Source organism: Macrotis lagotis, chromosome 2 (assembly GCF_037893015.1).
Source record: "Macrotis lagotis isolate mMagLag1 chromosome 2, bilby.v1.9.chrom.fasta, whole genome shotgun sequence".
Lineage (NCBI taxonomy): Eukaryota > Metazoa > Chordata > Mammalia > Peramelemorphia > Peramelidae > Macrotis > Macrotis lagotis.
In genome coordinates, this window is record NC_133659.1 from 38,132,382 (window position 1) to 38,151,625 (window position 19,244).

General features: G+C 38.8%; 1 protein-coding gene across 4 annotated transcripts in view; it reads right to left on the reverse strand.

Annotated features, from left to right (window-relative positions):
* The window catches only part of LOC141512622 (DBIRD complex subunit ZNF326-like), a 37,972-nt gene extending 21,161 nt beyond the window's left edge, over positions 1-16,811 (reverse strand). Inside the window, exons 1-4 of one of the 4 annotated variants that reach the window (XM_074221702.1) lie at positions 16,687-16,811; positions 10,784-10,861; positions 1,834-1,869; positions 1,626-1,743 (exon numbers count right to left, since the gene is read on the reverse strand). In XM_074221702.1, the coding sequence (XP_074077803.1) occupies positions 1,626-1,743; positions 1,834-1,869; positions 10,784-10,861; positions 16,687-16,702 (248 nt within the window). In that variant the 5' untranslated portion in view covers positions 16,703-16,811. Of the gene's footprint in view, positions 1-1,625; positions 1,744-1,833; positions 1,870-10,783; positions 10,862-15,881; positions 16,245-16,686 lie in introns of those variants that run through there. The other 3 variants (XM_074221703.1, XM_074221704.1, XM_074221705.1) reach the window with 3 other exon arrangements.
* Between the last annotated feature and the right edge of the window lie 2,433 nt (positions 16,812-19,244).

A 19,244-nucleotide genomic window follows, 5' to 3' on the forward strand; every position in this document is an offset into this window, starting at 1 on the left:
GAGGTCCAGATCAATAATCAATCCTCAGCCTCTTTCCACTTGTAGACTACGAAGTCAAACAAATTCAAAAGGATAAGGCACATGATACAGGACTGGAAAATGACAGATCTATCTTCAATACATGCCCTCTACTTATGAAATTTCAAGGCAGATAGGAAAGGCTATGCATTGTGAATGATGAACAATACACAGCATCAGTTACTTTAAAAAAAAATTTCCTGGCCAATAAAAAAATTACAATCCCCTAAAGTATAATGAATTTATAATCTCATGTTTTTAATAAAGAGAAATGCAGAAAAAAATTAAAAGAAACCTTTTCCCATGGTACATATCTAGCCTTACAAATTACTCAGATTCAAATGATCAAAGTAATTTTTATTAGAAACATAATTTACAAGTAGTTTGATATTGTATTCAGAAGTTACTTTTATGAAGAAAAGCCCCAAGTTACACGCAAAAACAAAATGTCTACAGAAATAGTCTATGTCCTTTTCAATGCAATATGGAAATAAGTCATTTTAAGACATTAAAGCATGTTACATTATTTCAATCATTTACAGATTACTAAATGGAAGGTACTATTTACTTCAGAATCCCAGCAAAGACCAAAAAAAAAAAAAATGTTTTCCCCTCAAAAAGACTGACAATTATCAAATGCTAAGAGAGGCAACACACATTAAGCATCAATGGAAAAGTGAATACTAAATTCAGTTCACCATCAAGACGCTACAAATTTGGGAATGAGGATATCAGTTTTCCTTTCCTCCCATCCACTTTCACTTACATTCAATTAGATTCTTTATGCAGATTCCTTTTTTCCAGAATGTGATTAACCTAACCTTCCAGGGGGTCAACCAAAGCTTAAGTTTTACATAGTAGCAGCATTTATATATAAAAAAATACTGTGCCTAAATTAAAAATGAGAAAGATTATAATATTACAGTCTTATTTTTTTATATGCTACTATCCTAGAGCTTATGTATTTTTGTTGTAAGCAGTACCTACCAATAAAATAACCTGGATATGATTTGAAAAGAAGCTTAATATACTCTCATTATATATAAAAATCAAAAGAATATGAATAGCTATCTTAAATGTTCCTTAGAAGTGGAATATTATTAAACAAACTGACTTAAAATCATCCTAGTTAAAAATGCTTTGCTGCTTTTCCCACCACTCCCACTAAGAGTAGACTAAAAAAATTAACATCAAAGCTTCAAAAAATATTAATGCTGGTAAACAAACATACCAAAGTTACCTTTGATCAGGGATGATTGTGGCACCCAGTTTGAATATACAATGGTTAAATTAGATACAATTTTTATACATTGGTTAAAGTAATGGTTTACACATATATACAATAGTTAAAATTAAGTTCTACTTTAAAAAAACATTAAAATATTTCCTCCTTTTTAGTTTAGAATTTCCCAGAAATCAAAAGACTATATTTGCCAGGTTTATTTTTACTCCAAACACCTTTTAGATATTCACATTAAGTTCTCAATTTAATGCTAATTTGTTCATAACAAGAAGCTGACAATATACCTAAGGAACACTTAAGTTAAAAGATTTTATTCTGAATCTTAAAGTGTAGAATCATTTGGTTAAGTGATTAAGTGATTTACCTGCTACCACCACCACCACCACCACCACTATGACTGTCCATGTCATAGGACTGGTTTAGGTAGGAATCCATGGATCTTGGACCCCCATAGGAGCCATGGCCATAGTCACGATCCATCCCTAGAAACAAATTAAAAGAAACTAAATTAATTTCACCTTTACTGGCACTCAAATGAAGAATTTTTAGATAAATAACTTTAAAGGTCAGACCTCCATAAAATCCATGGCCATAATCCCGTTCTATTCCTAAAAGAAAAAAATAAAAGTCAGTAATGCTCACTCTACAGGAAACAGCATCTTTCTAGCACTGATATAGATTCAAGACCAACACAAAATAAGCTGTCCTTTGCAGCAACTCTATAGCTCATTATTTTGCTTATGAATTTCAAAAATCAAAAGCATACAATTCAACCCTAGCATGGTGATAAGCAACAAAGAAAAACAATACTCATTTTATATAGTTCTCTCTAGCAATATGGTTCCTCCTCCCCCTCACCCCAGTCTACTGTTTGAAATGATTCTTAAAAGAGAATTCAATAATCCATAAGGTAACAAATGATCATGAACATAGAAAAATTGGACTCAACCTCTCCCTCAAAAAAAGGAAGTAAAAAAAAAAAACTGCACCATACTAACTGAACCAGATTCAATGTTTTTAAAACAAATTGAACCAAAAAAAAAATAATAACTCCATCAGATATTCCTAAGCAATTTTTGTAAAAGAAACTGATTGTCTCAAGTACTGGGCTGTTTCTTTTCTCTATGATTTGCTTAAATCAATTCAAACTGTCAAAACTCTATTTTAAAACCTCCTTTTACAACTTCCATCTTACATTATCTCCAGGTCCTGCAGATTGAGAATGGGATTCCTAGCAAAGCTGGTATTTTTATCAAATTCCACAATAAACAGGAGCAGCAATTCATGACCTTTTTGTTCTCAAGACCCTTTTGACCTTAATTATTGAGAACTTCCCAAGAACTTCTTTTTATGTTAGTAACAGTATTTACTGTATTAGAAATTAAAATCTTATCATTATTATAAAATTGTTTTGACCTTGTGGAATCCCTGAAATGGTATCAGGGACAAACCAGGAGTCCCCAGACTGTACTTTTAGGCAATTAGGTGGCACAGTGGATAGAGGGCCAGGCCTGGTATCAGGAAGACCTGAGTTCAAATCCAATCTCAGAACTATACTAGCTGTGAGATCCTGGGCAAGTCACCTCACTTCTATTTATCATGGTTTCCTCAACCGTAAAAGAGATAAAAATAGCAGCTACCTCTTCAGGTAGTTGTTTAGATGAAATGAGATAATAACTGTAAATGGCCCAGGTACAGTATCTGGCACATAGTTAGCATTATGTAATGTTAGCTATGATAATGAGGGTGATGATCTAAACCAAAAATTTCAAAGAGTATATGAGACTAGAATCCTAAGTAAACCCACCTCTGACCACGAGGGTAGGTTTAATGGATAAGATACATTGTTTAAAATCACTAATCAAAATTTCATTTAAAAAATGAAAATAAAAGGAACCCCAGAAATTTTTTAGCTTCAAATATAAAAGAGATTGATTAGTCACTATCTAATATATATTTCATAATCCTCCCCCACTAGAGTGGTACAGACAAGACAAATATGTAACTTTTAAAGGGGGAAAAAATTCTATTATCAATCTTAAATTCTAATTACTCAAAAGTGTCTCTGTCAAACAAAAAAAAAATCCTTTTTTCTCCTAAAAAATGCTACATTTCACTTCAAAGAATATTCTTGGAGTTAACTTCAGTTAGCAGGAGCCAGGAGGGTGTTTTAGAAACAAGAGTTGTCTATATAGTATCTTCTAGTTTTCGTTTTAAACTGCCAGAATCTGTCTTTAAGGTGCCGTTACAAGAACTTCTAGTTAAGACAAAATAATATCCCTCAGCATATCTTAAATAGCATATCCTAATTCTGTTCTTTTTTTTAAGACTGTTGGCATAATGATGAGAGTATATATTGAATATAGCTGAGTGTAGCCAGAACCAGATGAAAATATAATTGGGAGGATTCTGGGAAGTTGATGGACTAAGGCAGAAAATTACCCGGATCTCCTAAATTTCTCCATGGACAATATAAAAAAAAAAAACTAAAAAACAATAAAAATGAACTTTGAATAACAGAAATAATTAAAAGCTAGGTAATGAAATTGTCAACTTGGGAGGATATCAGGAAAGCCTCAGTTTCAGGAATTTTTTGCCATTAAGGGAGTCAGAGAGTTGATCAAGGGAAAACTGCAGGGCCATCCATTGGCTTTAGACACTGGGTCCAGGTGTGCTGACCAGACACAGGCTTAGGCTATGACTTTGGGAGAGGTAGAGCAGCAAAACACACAGATGAGTACAGTCACAGAGCACAGAGACTCTGCTTACTGTGGACACTGCTAAAGAATCAAGTCTCTGGTTTTGATTCCAGGGCAGAGGGGTGAGCTTGCAGCTGCAGGAGAGACCAAAGGGAGCAAGAGCCTTTGCAGTGAGTACTGGGGGACTTGGTCCTGGTTCAGAGGCAGAGAAGTATCTGAAGTTAGTCCCCTTCCCACCCCCAACTGAGCTCAGAAAATAGCAAAAAAACAAACAAACAAAAAAAAACACCCAAACCTGAATTCTGAGATATTATTTATCCCCCACATCTTGGGACTAGTGTCTGATTTTAACAAAAAGTTCACAAATAAGAAATATGGCACTTAAAAAAAAGTAAGGAAGAGAAAGAACCCAATCATAGAGAGCTACTATGATGATAAGAGAAGATCTGGGTTCAAATTTAGCAGACAGCCTACATCTATCTCAAAGAAGAAAGGTCACAAGCCCTAAAAACAGTTTTTGGAAGAGCTTATAAAGGATTTTAAAAAAATCAGAGAGGCCATGGAAAAATTAGGGGAAAAATAAAAATAATGAAAGAAAATTACAGGTAGAAGTTCAATCAACTGAAAAAAATCAAAAAACTTAATTTAAAAATTAGAATTGATGAAGATGACATAATGATTTCATATAACTGAGAAATAATAAAGCAAAATCAAAAGAAAGAAAAATAAAAGAGAATGTGAAACATTACTTTAGAAAAACTGAATGGGAAAACAAACTAAGGAGAGACAATATAAGAATTGTTGAACTATTTCAAAGTTTCAATCAAAAAAAGAGAAATGTTATACTTCAAGAAATTATTAAAGAAAACTGCCCATAAGTTTTAAAACAAAAGGGCAAAATATTAATAGAAAAATGTACTGATCACTACCAGAAAGTTATCCCAAGATGAAAATGAGTATCATAACTTTTATAGTTCCCAGGTCAAGAAAAAAATACTGCAAGTAACTAAGGAGAAAACATTTCAATAGCAGCTACAGTCAGGAAAACACAAGATTTAGCAGCTTTTTACATTAATAGACCAAAGGACAAGGAACATTACATTCCAAAAAAACAAAGAGCTGGGCCTGCAAGCAAGAGTAACTTACCCAGCAAAGTGGTGTGTAATCCAGAACAGGGGAAAAAATGGATATTTAATGAAGTAAAGGACTTTCAGGTATTTTTGAAAAAAAGACCAGAACTAAATTAAAAACTGACCCTACTAGATTCAGGAAAAATATTAAGAAGATAAACATGAAAGATCAATTATAAAGGATTTAATAGTATCAAAATGCTTATATCTTATATGGTTAAGTGTTTAACTTAAGAGTGCTATGGAATTGAGTTGATTATGACCAGATCTTAAAAAATAAAATTTGGCAGGGAGAAGTAAAATGGAGTATCTCAAATAAATGAAAGTAGAGGCAGGAGGGGATGGAGGGTTGATAGTACTAGAACCTTAATCTCAGCAGAATTGGGTTAAAGAGGGAATAAAATATATATCTAGGAGTATGAAGTCTTATCTTACAGAAAAATAAGAGGGCAAGGGGAAATGATCAAGGGCGGACTTTTAGAAAGTTATACATGTGTGAGATAAAAATCCACTTAAAAAATAAGAGACTCTTCTGAGCAAAAAAAAAAAAGTTCATTTTGGCTTTTCTTGAGAAAAGGGCACACTCCAAGTCTCAGAAAAGTAGGGAAGATCAAGGAGATGCCCCGTACTGACAGTGAAGCAAGATTACATGGCCTACTGTGATCCCCTCCTCCTCCTTATTGTCCCTCTCTGTCAACTCATTGGTTAGTCTTCAGAGTGAAAATCTACCACAGCAATAAAGAAAAGAATGAAAGGTTTTCATAAAATATTACCTCACCATCCAGATGGTGAGAATAACCTTCAGGATTATAACTATCTTATTGAAGTAACAGTCTACTTATCCTCAAACAGGAGTCTTGTGAGCTTTGTTGAAATGCAAGGTTTTTCTCATGGGAACAGTCTACTGTTCTCCTAGTTAAGATAGTTTTATCATTAAATAGGTGACTAACTAAAAATGCAAGGTCTCTCTGGAAATAGTCCACTATCTCCCCCCCCCCAACAGAATTGGGAGGGTACCTGGCTTGCTATGCAAACTCTCTCTCCTTCTTTCTTCTAAGAATGACTTAAGAGTAATAGTCTGTCTTTGTTTTAATGATTTTTAACCCTCAGAGGACTTCACTAGGAACATCAACTCTTAAGAGGGACTATCCCACTTATACAGATCAAAAAGTGGAGGGTAATGAGAGTGAATAATGGAAGAATGCTTAGAAGGATGGGAAATTAAAAAAGGGGAGAAACTATGGGAAGGAATCCTAGAAAGGGTGCAAATTAGGGAAGCAGTGGTTAAAAGTTAATTAGATGGCGTGCAGCTAGGTGGCGCAGTAGCTAGAGCACTAGCCCTGGAGTCAGGAGGAGATGAGTTCAAAACCGACCTCAGATACTTAATAATTGCCTAGCTGTGTGACCTTGGGCAAATTACTTAACCCCCTTGCCTTAAATAAATAAAAAAGTCAATCAGATGTCTGAGAGATGGATAAAGTAAAAAGAAAAGGGGGGAAAGAATAAATAGTGACAAAAAATAGGATGGAGGGAAATGCGCAATGAATAATTATAACTTTGAAAGTGAATGGGGTGAACTCACCTACAAAAAGGAAATGGATAGGAAGCAGAATGGATTAAAAACCAGAATCTAACAATACATTGTTTATAAGAAACACATTTAAAAATGAAAGATAATTTAGTAAGTTTCTTAGCAAAAAGGTAGGAATAGCAATCATGATCTCAGACACCACTAAAGCTAAAACAGATTTAATTAGAAGAGATAAATGGGAAACATTATGATAAAAGGTAATGAAGTAAAATCAACACTAAACCTATATACACAAAATGCTATATATCTAGATTTTTAAAGGAAAAGCTAAATGAATTAGAGATAGAAATTGACAGCAAAACTATAATAGCAGGAAACTTCAAGCCTCCCCTCTCAGAACTAGATAACTCTAACAAAAAGTTAAATAGGAAATAAGTGAAGGAGTTGAACAGAATCTCAGATAAGATAGATATGATAGCTATAAGGAGGGAAATGAATGGGGATGCGAATATGCTTCAGAGATTTAATGAGGAATAAATTCAGATTTAAATAGAGAACTAGTTTGTGGATCAAGATCTCATCTAAAATACAAAGCAAATTTTGTCAAATTGATAAGAATGGGTCATTCCTCAATTGATAAATGGTCAAAGGCTATGAATAGGCAATTTTTCAATAAAGAAATCAAAACTATATCCAGTCAAGTGAAGAACTGTTCTAAATCATTATTAAAGAAATGCAAATTAAAACAATTTTGAGGTGGAGCCAAGATGGGGACAAGAAGGGATCAAGTCTTAGGCGCTCTCTGATAAAACGTGAAACTAAGGACTCTAACTAAACTTTCAAGAGACAGAACCCACAAAGGGACCCAGTGAGGCAGTGCTCCTACTCAAGGTAACCTGGAAAAGAGCAGAAAGGCTCTGCTCCTCGGGATCGGACAGGCGGCCTGCCAGAGCAAAAGAACTTCAGCCTCCCAGAGGCAGCCCCAGGGCGCTGGGAGCTGGAGCGGGGGAGTCTCCTGAGCTGCACCCTGAGGAGCACTGGGCACAAAGTGGGGGAACAGCGGGGAACCTCTGCCAGAGCAAGCAGTGGAGCCCAACCCTCAGGGCACACAGGGAGCAGCTTGGTCTTTCAGCAGCCCAGACCCAGAAACAGAAGCAGGAGGAGCCAGTAAGCAGGAGACCCCAGGGCATGAGCCCATTGAGTTGAGGGAGGGGAGTGGAGAGAGACTGCAGAGCTCTGTCCTCTGCCCTTGGAACAGGACTCTGGGGCTCTGACCACATTCAGATCCTGATCACAGTCCAGGCCCCTCTATAGAACACCAGGGACCCCCCCCCCCACCTCAGCCCCGTGGCAGAGGGGGGCGCTTATGGTCATTCACAGACCAGGAGGGAGGACAGAGCCTCACACACTGAGACCCTTGTGGGAGTGTCCCAAAAGCTCAGGAAGCACCCCCCAAAACAGGCCCAGGCTGGGAAAATGAGCAAGCAGAGAAACAAAAGGAAGACTATAGAGAAATATTTTGCAAATGAGGCCAAGAAGGATCAAAATACTCAGTCTGAAGATAAGGAAGCACAAGCTCCTGCATCTAAAGACTCCAAGAAAAAAAAAACAACAGAAATTGGGCTCAGGCTATGACAGAGCTCAAAAAAAGACTTTGAAAATCAAATGAGGGAGTTAGAAGAAAAACTGGGAAAAGAAAGGAGATGCAGGAAAAACATGAAAATGAAGTCAGCAGCTTAGTCAAGGAAATCCAAAAAAATGCTGAAGAAAATAGCATGCTAAAAACCAGCTTAGGTCAAATAGATAAAACAGTTCAGAGAAGAATGCTTTAAAAAGCAAAATTGGCCACATGGAAAAAGAGATAAGAAAACTCTCTGAGGAGAACAAATCCTTCAGACAAAGAATAGAATTCAGGGAGATTGATGAATTTACCAGAAATCAGGAATCAATACTTCAAAACCAAAACAATGAAAAATTAGAAGAAAATGTGAAATATCTCATTGAAAAAACAACTGATATGGAAAACAGACTTAGGAAAGATAATTTAAAAATTATTGGAATACCTGAAAGTCACGATCAGGAGAAGAGCCTTGACATCATTTTCAAAGAACTACAGGAAAATTGCCCTGATATTCTAGAAGCAGAGGGCAAAATATAAATGGAGAGAAACCATTGATCCCCCCGAGAAAGAGATCCCAAAAAAACAACCCCTAGGAATATTATAGCCAAGTTCCAGAACTCCCAAGTCAAAGAGAAAATATCACAAGCAGCCAGAAGGACACAGTTCAAATATCGAGGAGCTGCAGTCAGGATCACACAGGACTTAGCAGCAACTACACTGGAAGCTCGTAGGGCTTGGAATACAATATACCGGAAGGCAAAAGAGCTTAGAATGCAGCCAAGAATGAACTACCCAGCAAGGCTGAATGTCCTCTTCCAGTGAAAAAGATGGACTTTCAATGAACCAGGGAGATTTCAAAGGTTCCTTTTGGAATGGCCAGAGCTGAACAGAAGGTTTGATCTTCAGATACAGGACTCAGGTGAAGCATGGAGATTGGAGGAGAGGGGGGAAATATGAGGGACTTAATGAGGATGAACTGCATATGTATTCCTGCATAGAAAAATGACACTGATAATACTAATATGAACCTTCTCAGTTAATAGAGCAGGCAGATAGAGCTTTTATAGTTGAAGCACAGGAGAAAGCTGAATTCGAAGATAAAATATGATGTAAAAATGGAGTCAATAGAAAAAAAGGGAAATGGAATGGGAGAAAGAAAAAGGAGAGGGGAATAGTCCAAGATATTTCACATTAGATTTTTTTTTTATTACAATGAGTTATTGCAATGATATGGAAGGGGGGAGGCAAGGGGGAATGAGGGAACCTTGCTCTCATCAGAGATGGCTAGGAAAGGAAACAGCACATATACTCAATGGGGTATAGACATTTGGAGTAAGAAGGAGGGGGGGAGCAGGGGGGAAGGGGTGGGGATGTGAATAAAGGAGGAGAGGATGGACCATGGGGGGACAGTGGTCAGATATAACACATTTTCTTTTTTACTTCTTGCAAGGGGCTGGGATTGGAAGGCCTGCCCAGGACCATAGGGCCAGGTGGATTCTGGGCCTAAGGGGTGGTAGGGGGACTCAGGGCTTCTTGGCCCCAGGACCAGGGATCTGTCTGCCGCGCCACTCAGCGACCCTACAGTAGAGTCAGAGTGAAAGGAGAGAGAAAATGTAGTACATGGTAATGGAGAAATAAGAAAGGAGGGAGTTGTGATCAGCAATGGCAACGTTGGAAAAATATGGAACTTTTGTGATGGACATATCATAAAGAATGTGATCCACCCCTGACAGAGTTGTTGGTGTTGGAACAAAGACTGAAGCACAATTTTTGTTATAATTATTTGGTGGAGGGTGCAGGGCAAATGGGGTTGGGTGGCCTGCCTGCGGCCACATAGCAGGGGGATCTTTGGGTGTCTGGGGCCGGATTTGGACCCAGATGCTCCTGGCTCAAGGGCCAATGCTCTGTCTGCCACCCAGCCACCCCTACTATTATTACTATTTTATTTTATTTTGGGTCTTTTTTTTTCCTTCTTTTTGGTTTTTGCAGGGCAGTGGGGTTGGGGTGGCTTGCATGTCACACGGCTGGGTGATTGTTGGGTTTACAAGGCTGGATGTGGGCTCGGGTGCTTGTGGCTCCAGGGCTGGTGCTTTGTCCATTGCGCCACCTGGCCATACCTAGAATTATTACTATTATTTTTTTTTATTTTAATTTTTTTCTCTCCCCTTTACTTTTTTCGCCCAAGCAAGTTTATCTATATTCATGGGGGGAGGGGTATTTTGTTTACTTGTAAACAAGAACATTTTATTAATGTAAAAAAACATTTGTACAAAATGAGAATTAAAAAATAAATTTAAATAAAAAAACAATTTTGAGATATCTTACAGAGGGAAAATGACAAATAAAGGGGATATGGAAAAATTGGGACATTAGTACACTTTTGGTAGGACTGTGAATTGGTCTGCCCATTTTGGAGAGCATAATTTTGGAATTATGCCCAAAGAGTTATAAAACTGAAGATCTTTTTACCTGGCAATAATATCACTAGGTATGTTTCCTAAGATGATAAAGACATTCTGCCTCTATGCTCTAGATCTATACCTTTGAACTGTCCTCCTTCTCTGGAATGTTCTCTGTCTTCACCTCTGGGTAGAAGTCTTTGCATTTTAAAAGAGGACCCTGAAGAGGACAAGGCTATTAGTCTTAATCTTAAGAGAAAAAAAATGATAATGACAGGATTTCTGGACTTCTAGGGAGTTTTTTTGGAGGGGGGGAGGGGAAGGCATACAGTTTTGTGCCTGGCACAACATAGATGGCCTTCCACTCACTGCCTATGGTTACAGAGCATCCCTTTATTATAGGTGGAGCTTAATGACTGCCATTAATAATATTGAATATTTTTGATAGTTTTTGATCATTTTAAAGAGATTTAAATTTGAAATCAGAGGATCTAATTATTTTAATTAGTAGCTGGACGACCTTGGAGAAGTCATATAAACTGGATTTTAATATCCTTGTGTGTGAAATGAGTATATTTTACTGGATCAAAACATTACAAATGAGATCAAAGGTACAGACATAAGGGTTAGAATCAGAGGACAGGAAGAAGGCAAGTATAGTTGGATTATAGACTGAAGGAGGGCATTAAAGTTGAGGAAGACTAGAAAGGTAGGAAGTGCCCTTTGTAAAGGGTTTTAAATGCAAAAAGAAAATTTTATAATACTTTATCTTGGAAATAACAGTACGCTACTGGATATTAATTAACAGATGCAGTGGCCAAATCTAAGCTTTAGGTTTATGCTTTAAGAGTTATATCTGAGGGCGGCTAGGTGGCGCAGTGAATAGAGCCACCAGCCCTGGAGTCAGGAGTACCTGGGTTCAAATCCAGCTTCAGATGCTTAATAATTACCTAGCTGTGTGGCCTTGGACAAGTCACTTAACCCCACTGCCTTGCCAAAAAAAAAGTTTTATCTGGAGCAGCTAAGTGGTGCAGTTTAGCATCCCAGCCCTGGAGTCAGGAGGACTTGAGTTCAAATCCAACCTCAAACACTTAATAATTGCCGATCTGTGTGACCTTGGACAAGTCACTTAATCCCACTGCCTTAAATAAATTTTTAAAAAAAGAAAGAAAAAGAAGAGTTATATATTAATCTAAATTTTTAAAAAAGTAGCCTTTTACAAATGCTGTTCTAACAAATCATTTTTATAATAACTTAAATTAACTGGAACAAGGAATTAAAAGATCCAATGTGACTATAAAAATTCATTTGATTTACAACAACAAAGTGCTTTAATATTCTAACAAGGTATCTCCCAAACACACAATAAAATCAAACTTTACTTGAAAAATGAAACTGAACAAATAAATGTAGTGATCTTCTGATAATTTATATCAAATGAGGCATAAAAAAGGTGTCAAAGATGTCTGCCAATGTCAAAGGCAATCACCAAATGGAAAGAGGATTTCCCATAATGATCTCCTATTATTATCTAGTATAATGATGAATTAATTGATTAGCCAAGCCCTCTGACTTAACAAAGTCCTAACATGAGATAACAGTTTATAGGTTTAGAAAGGTTTTTACATACATTATCTCATTATATATCACCTCATTAAACTTTGAAAAAATTCATCTTGCTGTTATATCCATTTTACAGATAAGACAGAAAAGACTAAGTGAGCTGAAATAATATATCTCAGTGATTTCTGCCACAGCTACTTGGAAAGGAAGCAGAATTAGAAGTCACATTTTTAATGACAAGCAAGTATATCACATTGCATCTCCAAATCCATAATCACAGAGGAAAAAGCATACAGTTAATGCTGTGTTGAAAATTCTAACTTTAGTCAATATGTAATTAGATGGATGCACCATAAAGCTAGGTCAATATACAAAGTGAACAATAAAAAGGGTTCAGGACTTAACACAAAAAAGAGAAAGGGGCTTGGACTGACTTTGAAAACTTATACAGTGCCTTTAATTCTGAGAAGTCACATGAAAGAGCAAAAAAATGATTAAAGAACAGGTGATATGCTCAATGACATAAAGGTTATCTATACATTTAAAAAAAATTTTAAATATGCACCCAGCATATTTATGATCATTTTACAAAGGATATACAGGAATAAGGGCAAGCAAGCATATAGAAAAAGAACACACTGATGGGTGATGTTCAGGTTGCAGCTGCATTAAACTAAGTAAAACCTGTGTGCTTATTTGTTGTAAAAGAAATGTATAAATAATGTGGTAAGCTTAGATAAGTAAAATAATATAAAGGTCAGGAGTTTGTAAATATCAGATGATTTGCTTCCCAAAGGTTTCACAATATTTTGCTTGATAATCTTTAATAAATAAATCAATCTTATCATTTTTAAAGATGCAAAATAAGCCTAAAAGCCTAACAAAAAACCAATCACTGCTTTAGAATGTGTAATAGATGATATTTGTCTGACTAATCCTTTTCCTTAACTGGTTAATCTTCTACTCTCAGACTATATCCATCCCCACATGGATCTGATCTTAGATTTTCCCTCCCTTGGCAATGTTAGACAGTGAATAAACTTTTATTAAGCTCCTACTATGTGCTAAGTGCTAGGGATACAAATACAAAAAAGACAGTCTGCCCTCCAAGAGCTTACAATCTAATGAGGAAAGACATCACAAAAAGGGAAGCTGACAGGGGCAGAAAAAATATTTAGCATGGTCCCTAATGAAATAAATTCTGTCCAAATGAGTGCAGATGGATGGGAAAGGCCTAAGTGCCCTCTTTCAACAGAGGTTGTAGGAGGAGCTCTTTACTCCAAAATCCAGCCCATCAATCAGAATAGTGGTGGGTACTGAAGGTACTGATAAGTTTGAGTGTCAAGGCTGATCCTGTCAACTGGGCTCAAACCAGTCTCTAACCTGTAGGTGGCTGGAGCCAAAACAGAGAAGGCTAGAGACAGACACAAACAGCAGTTTAATTTTAGAGTGAGGAAAATGAAGTGGGTTTACTAACCCTGCTGAGGTTGAATATGAACCCAGACCTTGCTGATTCAAGTTAGTTTCACTCCATTATACAGCATCCCCATAAGAGGGATTTTAATAATTTAATAATAATTCTAATAAACACTGCTTGAATTGAAATCAGCTGAAATCCCCAGACTATGCCTTGCACATACTTTATTGAAATGAGTCATTTAAGATGTGAAGATGAAAAGAATTCAACCTAGCATGCATTAAGCATTTACTATGTGGTAGACACTGTGCTAAATCTACAGATCAGGGAAGAATTTAGGACTAAAAAAAGATAAAAAGAATTACAAAATGCAAAGTGGATAATTTTAATTAAAAGATTTAAATTAAAAAATTAAAAGATTTTGCATTTGCAGAATCAATATAACTAAAATTTTTTTAAAGTTGAAAACTGGGGGAGGGGAATTTTGCAATGATTTTCTCTGATATTGTTAAATATTAATATTAAATATTATTAAAAATTACATACTTCCCCTAGCAAAAAATAATACCACTATAACAACACTTGATGGTTAAGTGTCTGCAAAGTTGCTAACACTCTATAACACATTGTTAGATGCATCATTTATTGAGTGGACAGCAGCTTTGGAGTCAGGCAGAGTTGCCTCTGACATAACTAAGTAGCCCATCGTGGCAAATAATTTGCTTAGATCGAACAAGAGTTATCCCACAGGGAGTTTCCTGCAGTAATGAAACCAGTCTTGCCTCTAAATACAATCTATGGGGAGTACCTGGTATAGTTTCCCCTTTTCAGTTGAGAAAGTTACAAGACTTGCCTGAGATCCACAAAGACAGTCAACAAGAAATGAAAGCTTTAAACACAAATCTCTCTTTAGGTTTTAGTTTTAACACAATGTGTCAAGTAATACTGGAGTACATGTGTTTGCACAAAATTGTGGGTGCTCGCTCTCTCTCTCACAGATACACAATACACTGATGCAGCTAAGGCTCATTATGAACATTATGTAAGTAAATAGCTAATTATATTGGCTTTGGCAATGCATTATTGTTTTTCCTGCCCTAGTGGGGCATTTTTATTATATTAATCACATTGGAATGTTCTAAGTTCGGTCACTGATTTTCTCATTCAGATTTGTTATCTCCTTCAAGTACCCTGCAGAGTAGATCAATAAATTTTGTACAACTGAATTGAAATTCTGCATATAACATCACAAAATTATTTTCATTACCTGATAGTAAAACAACTGAAAGCAAGGAGAGGTAATTTTTTAGTGACAAAGGGCAGTACCCTGGAATTAAAGCAATTTTAAAACGGTCAACATATTATTCTCTAAATTTCTATTCCACTTAAACTGTACTTAATGTTCTAAGACTTTGTCTTAACCTAGCTATTAGATGACTACAATTCAAAATACTCCATTCCATCTTAAAGCAAAGAAATATCACACTTATTAGTTTTATGAATACCAACTAAGAAAAGAGTATTGAGTCTCTCACAGATAGCTGCCCTTATTATTTAATCCTTGTGAGATTTGAAGCAAGTCATTATCTTGTCAAGATCTCTGGCTTACCTTTCCATTTCATGATGGGTCAAATAAGAGAGGTCAGACTAGATCAGGGATCTTTAACTTTGGACCTGTAAGCTTTTGCTTTTGATATTTTGAATACCATTTCAATTTGATTTCCTTTGTAATCCTCCGTATTTTATTGCTTGAGTTAAAAACCATCCAGAGATAGGCTTTACCAGACTGCCAAAGAAGTACATGACACAAGAAATGTTACTAACTTCCCATAGACTAGATGATTTCTGAGGACTCTCCCAATTCTAAACTTACAAAAATAAACTGGTCATTTAATGGTACTTAGCCTGACTTGGTACTAAAACTACAATTGGACTCAGGCTCATCTCCAAAAAGTACTCCTAACTCTACCCACATCTAGCTTTCATCATCGGAATATTCACGGAGCAAAGTAGTTCTTCATATAAAAGATTAAATAAGAGCTCCTTGCCAATGAATATGCCAAAAAAGCATACTTCAAAAAACCTCACCTAATAAATTCTGCTATTGCATTCCCTGACACACCCTTAGATTAAGTATTAATTTAAAGCATGATCACAAGAGGACAGATTAAAAAGTAATTTTTCAATGAACCTGCTACTTTTTCCCTTTCAATGCAAAAGAAAATCAGGAAAAATTATTTTTCCTTTCTTTCTTTCTTACCAGATAATAACATTTTCAAGCAGACAACAGAAATTTTTTCCTCCTAGAAAAATCATTAGAAGAGTCAAATTTTTGGTGATTCAGAGGCCAATAATGGGAAGATTTGTTTATTGTCTCAGGTCCTTCTCTTAGGCCACCCTTCATTTGCTGATTATTTTAAGAAAATTTCAACGAAAGGCAGGCAGGGAGCCTAAGGGAAATTCAAATGTATATTAATACCCCCCTTTTTTGGAAAATGTCTAAAAGCTGGGGGCTGTGAGCAGAGCACAACACTAAAACGTTACCCCACGCAGGACTGGGCGGCTCGGCCACCAAGGCTGCAGCGAAGGGCGCTTTGTTTCAGCTGCTCCCCCAATCTGAGCAACCTGGCCCGAGTGGCACCGCGGGGCAGCCCGGCGGGCAGTGCCAGGGCCGCTGCAGGGGGAGCGGTGCAGGAAGGCAGCCGCGGGGGCGCTGCCGCACCCACCGACCCAAACACGAGGCGGCGGGCCGCAGACCAGGCTTTGCCCCTTGGCACTGCCACCGGGCGCCACACAGTAAGAACGGGAAGGGAAGGGCGCCCCCTGCCCGCCGGCTCGGCCCCCGCCCCCCGCCCCCCGCGCCGGACCCGTGTCCTGGGCGGATGTCTTGTGAGCCGTGTATTGGGGGGACGTGTGTGACCCCCCCCGCGCCCCCCCCCGGCCGCAGGCCGCTCCCCGCCCCCTCCCCGGGCGGCCCAGGCCCGGGCGCGGGGCGCAGCCCCCCACGCAGCCGCGGCGTCCACAGGCGGCCCGGGGGGTCCCGCGCCGCCACGCCGGGGCCTCACCTTCGTCGTAGTCCATGGCGGGCGCGTCGGGCCGGGGGGCCGCGCTGCGGGCGGCCGGGGGGGCGGAGGCGGCGCGGGAGGACGCGCTCACCTCGGGCGCCTCCCGCAACAATGAGGCCGGCGGGGCGGGGCGGGCGGGGCGGGGCCGGAAGGGGTCACCGGGCCGGCGCGGCCCGCGATTGGCGGAGATGCGCGTGGAGGGGGCGGGGCCCGGGGGCGGGGAGCAGGCGAGTGCCAGAGCTAGAGGGGCGGGGGCGGGGCGCGCGGGGGCGCCTGGGAAGGAGGGGGCGGGGCGCCCCGAGGCAGGCCGGGCCGCGCTGCCTCCTCCAGTCCGGTGCCCCTGAGCGGCCCCCCGGAGAGCCGCCGAGGCCACGGGCATGCGCGGGGCCCGGAATCTGGAGGCCCGGGTTCAAATCCCGCTTCTACCCCCCGTGATGCTCCCCCGGGTCTCTGGGACCGCGGCGGCGCCCACGTGCACAAGGGAGGGCCCGGGCGGGAGCTGCGGGTGTGGGCCCAGGAGGATGAGGCAGGGGCTTCAGGAGACCATGACATCATGCCAAGCGTGGACTAGACCATGACGTCAGGGAGGTGATGTCATGACAAGCGTGAGCTAGGCCACGACAGACATCATGGAGGCGATGTCAGAACAAGCGTGAACTAGACCATGACGTCGGGGAGATGATGTCATGACAAGCGTGAGCTAGGCCATGACATCATGGAGGTGATGTCAGGACAAGCAGCGAGCGAACTAGATTAGAGCCAGGGGCCTCCGAGCTCAGTCCCCGGCCTCACTTTCCCTCCAGAGCATCTGGGCCCAGTGGCTGGATAGGGATCTGGAGAGGGCCCTGGACGGAGGCCTTCAGGGTGAGGCGACTTGCCCAAGGTCACCCAGCTGGTATCCAAGGACTGATTGGAACTCCTGTCCTCTTGATTCCAAGGCTCAAGCTGTATCCACTGTGGCACCGAGTTTCCTGATGTAGTTTATAGAATTATTTATTTATCCTCCCTGATATTTGCCTTCATGATATTTTCATACCTATATGTATAATATATATATAATGTACATATATATGTGTATGTGTATATTTGTATAAACAGAAACGTTACACCCTATCAGCCCCAAAACATTTAATAATTGTCTAGTACATTCCAAAGTGCCAGGGGGATACAAAATGATGTAAAACACTTTTTTGCACCAGAGGAACTTCTAACATGCAAAGGTAGTCAGACAAATGAAGGCATACAAAGCATTATAATACAAGTGATTCCTCTAGAAATGTTGTAGTTCATGATAACTGACTTCACTTTTGAGAAAATACATAATGATAAAAAAAACTACCATGAATTTAGTACGCTGAATTTCTCACTCACGTTTACTAACATTTGGAAAACAGTAATACCCATATATGAAAAGCATTCTGTCTGTAGAAGATGTGTGTGATGGAGCTTGAGTTGTCTCCTCAGGGCATCTCCAGATTCATGCTCTCAGAGAAGGCCCCTGGAGACCAACTCACCCTCTGCTGTACACATTTCCTAATCTAGTTTATTGAATTATTTATTTAGTCTCCCTGAAGTATCTCCCATGCCTCTTACCCTGCCAGGAATTAACCCCATTCAGGTCATCTACTCCAGTCCTTTCATTTTTAAGAATGAGGAAAGTGAAGATAATATAAAGTCTGAGAGAAGAGAGTCTGAGACAGAGATACAGACAATGAGAGTAAAAAAAGAGGCAGAAACAAAACCAAAAAAACAGGTAGATGGTATCAAACAGGTATGTTTGATCTGAAGTCAGAAAGTTCAAGTCTAGACTGAGACACTTCCAAGATTTGAAAATTTAGCTACCTCAGTTTCCTCAACTATAAAAAAAAATCGTAAATAGTGCCTACATTTCAGGATTGTTGTGAGGATAAAATGAGATAATATTTTTAAGTAATCTGTAAACCTTAAAGTAAGATACAATGCTAGCTATTATTATAATCTTCTTTTATAGTGATGTACCATGACTTATCATTTCTCCACAGATTATATATGCTGCTTCCAGATTTTTACAATTACACTTAACACTGAAAATCTTTGAAGAGATAGGTAGCTCTTTTTTTTTTTAAATTTGGGACAGACATTTATTCCCTTTATAATCCATGCATTCTGCCTTATGCATCTACAAACCTTATTCTGAGAAGGATTTCATAGGTTTCAGTAGACTGCCAAAGAAATCCATGCATGACATAGAAAAAAATTAAGACCACCCCCTCCAACTTCTTTATGGAGAATGCTCAACAATAGCATTACTGATCAAAGGTATTGAATTATTTCAGTCTGCATTTCTTTGATTAATAGCAAGGTGAATCACTTTATAAAGTGATTATCATTTATGCTTCATTTTCTATGAATTATGTTCATATCAACAACTCTTATCAACCCTCCCTAATGTTTTATGATGCTTCTCATTGTGGTTCTCTTTCTACTTCATAGATTCATCTCTGTCATCAAGCATACTCCATTGTCGGGTATTCCCTAGGAATCTTTCCTGGCCCTTCTCTTTCTCTCCATATGCTCCC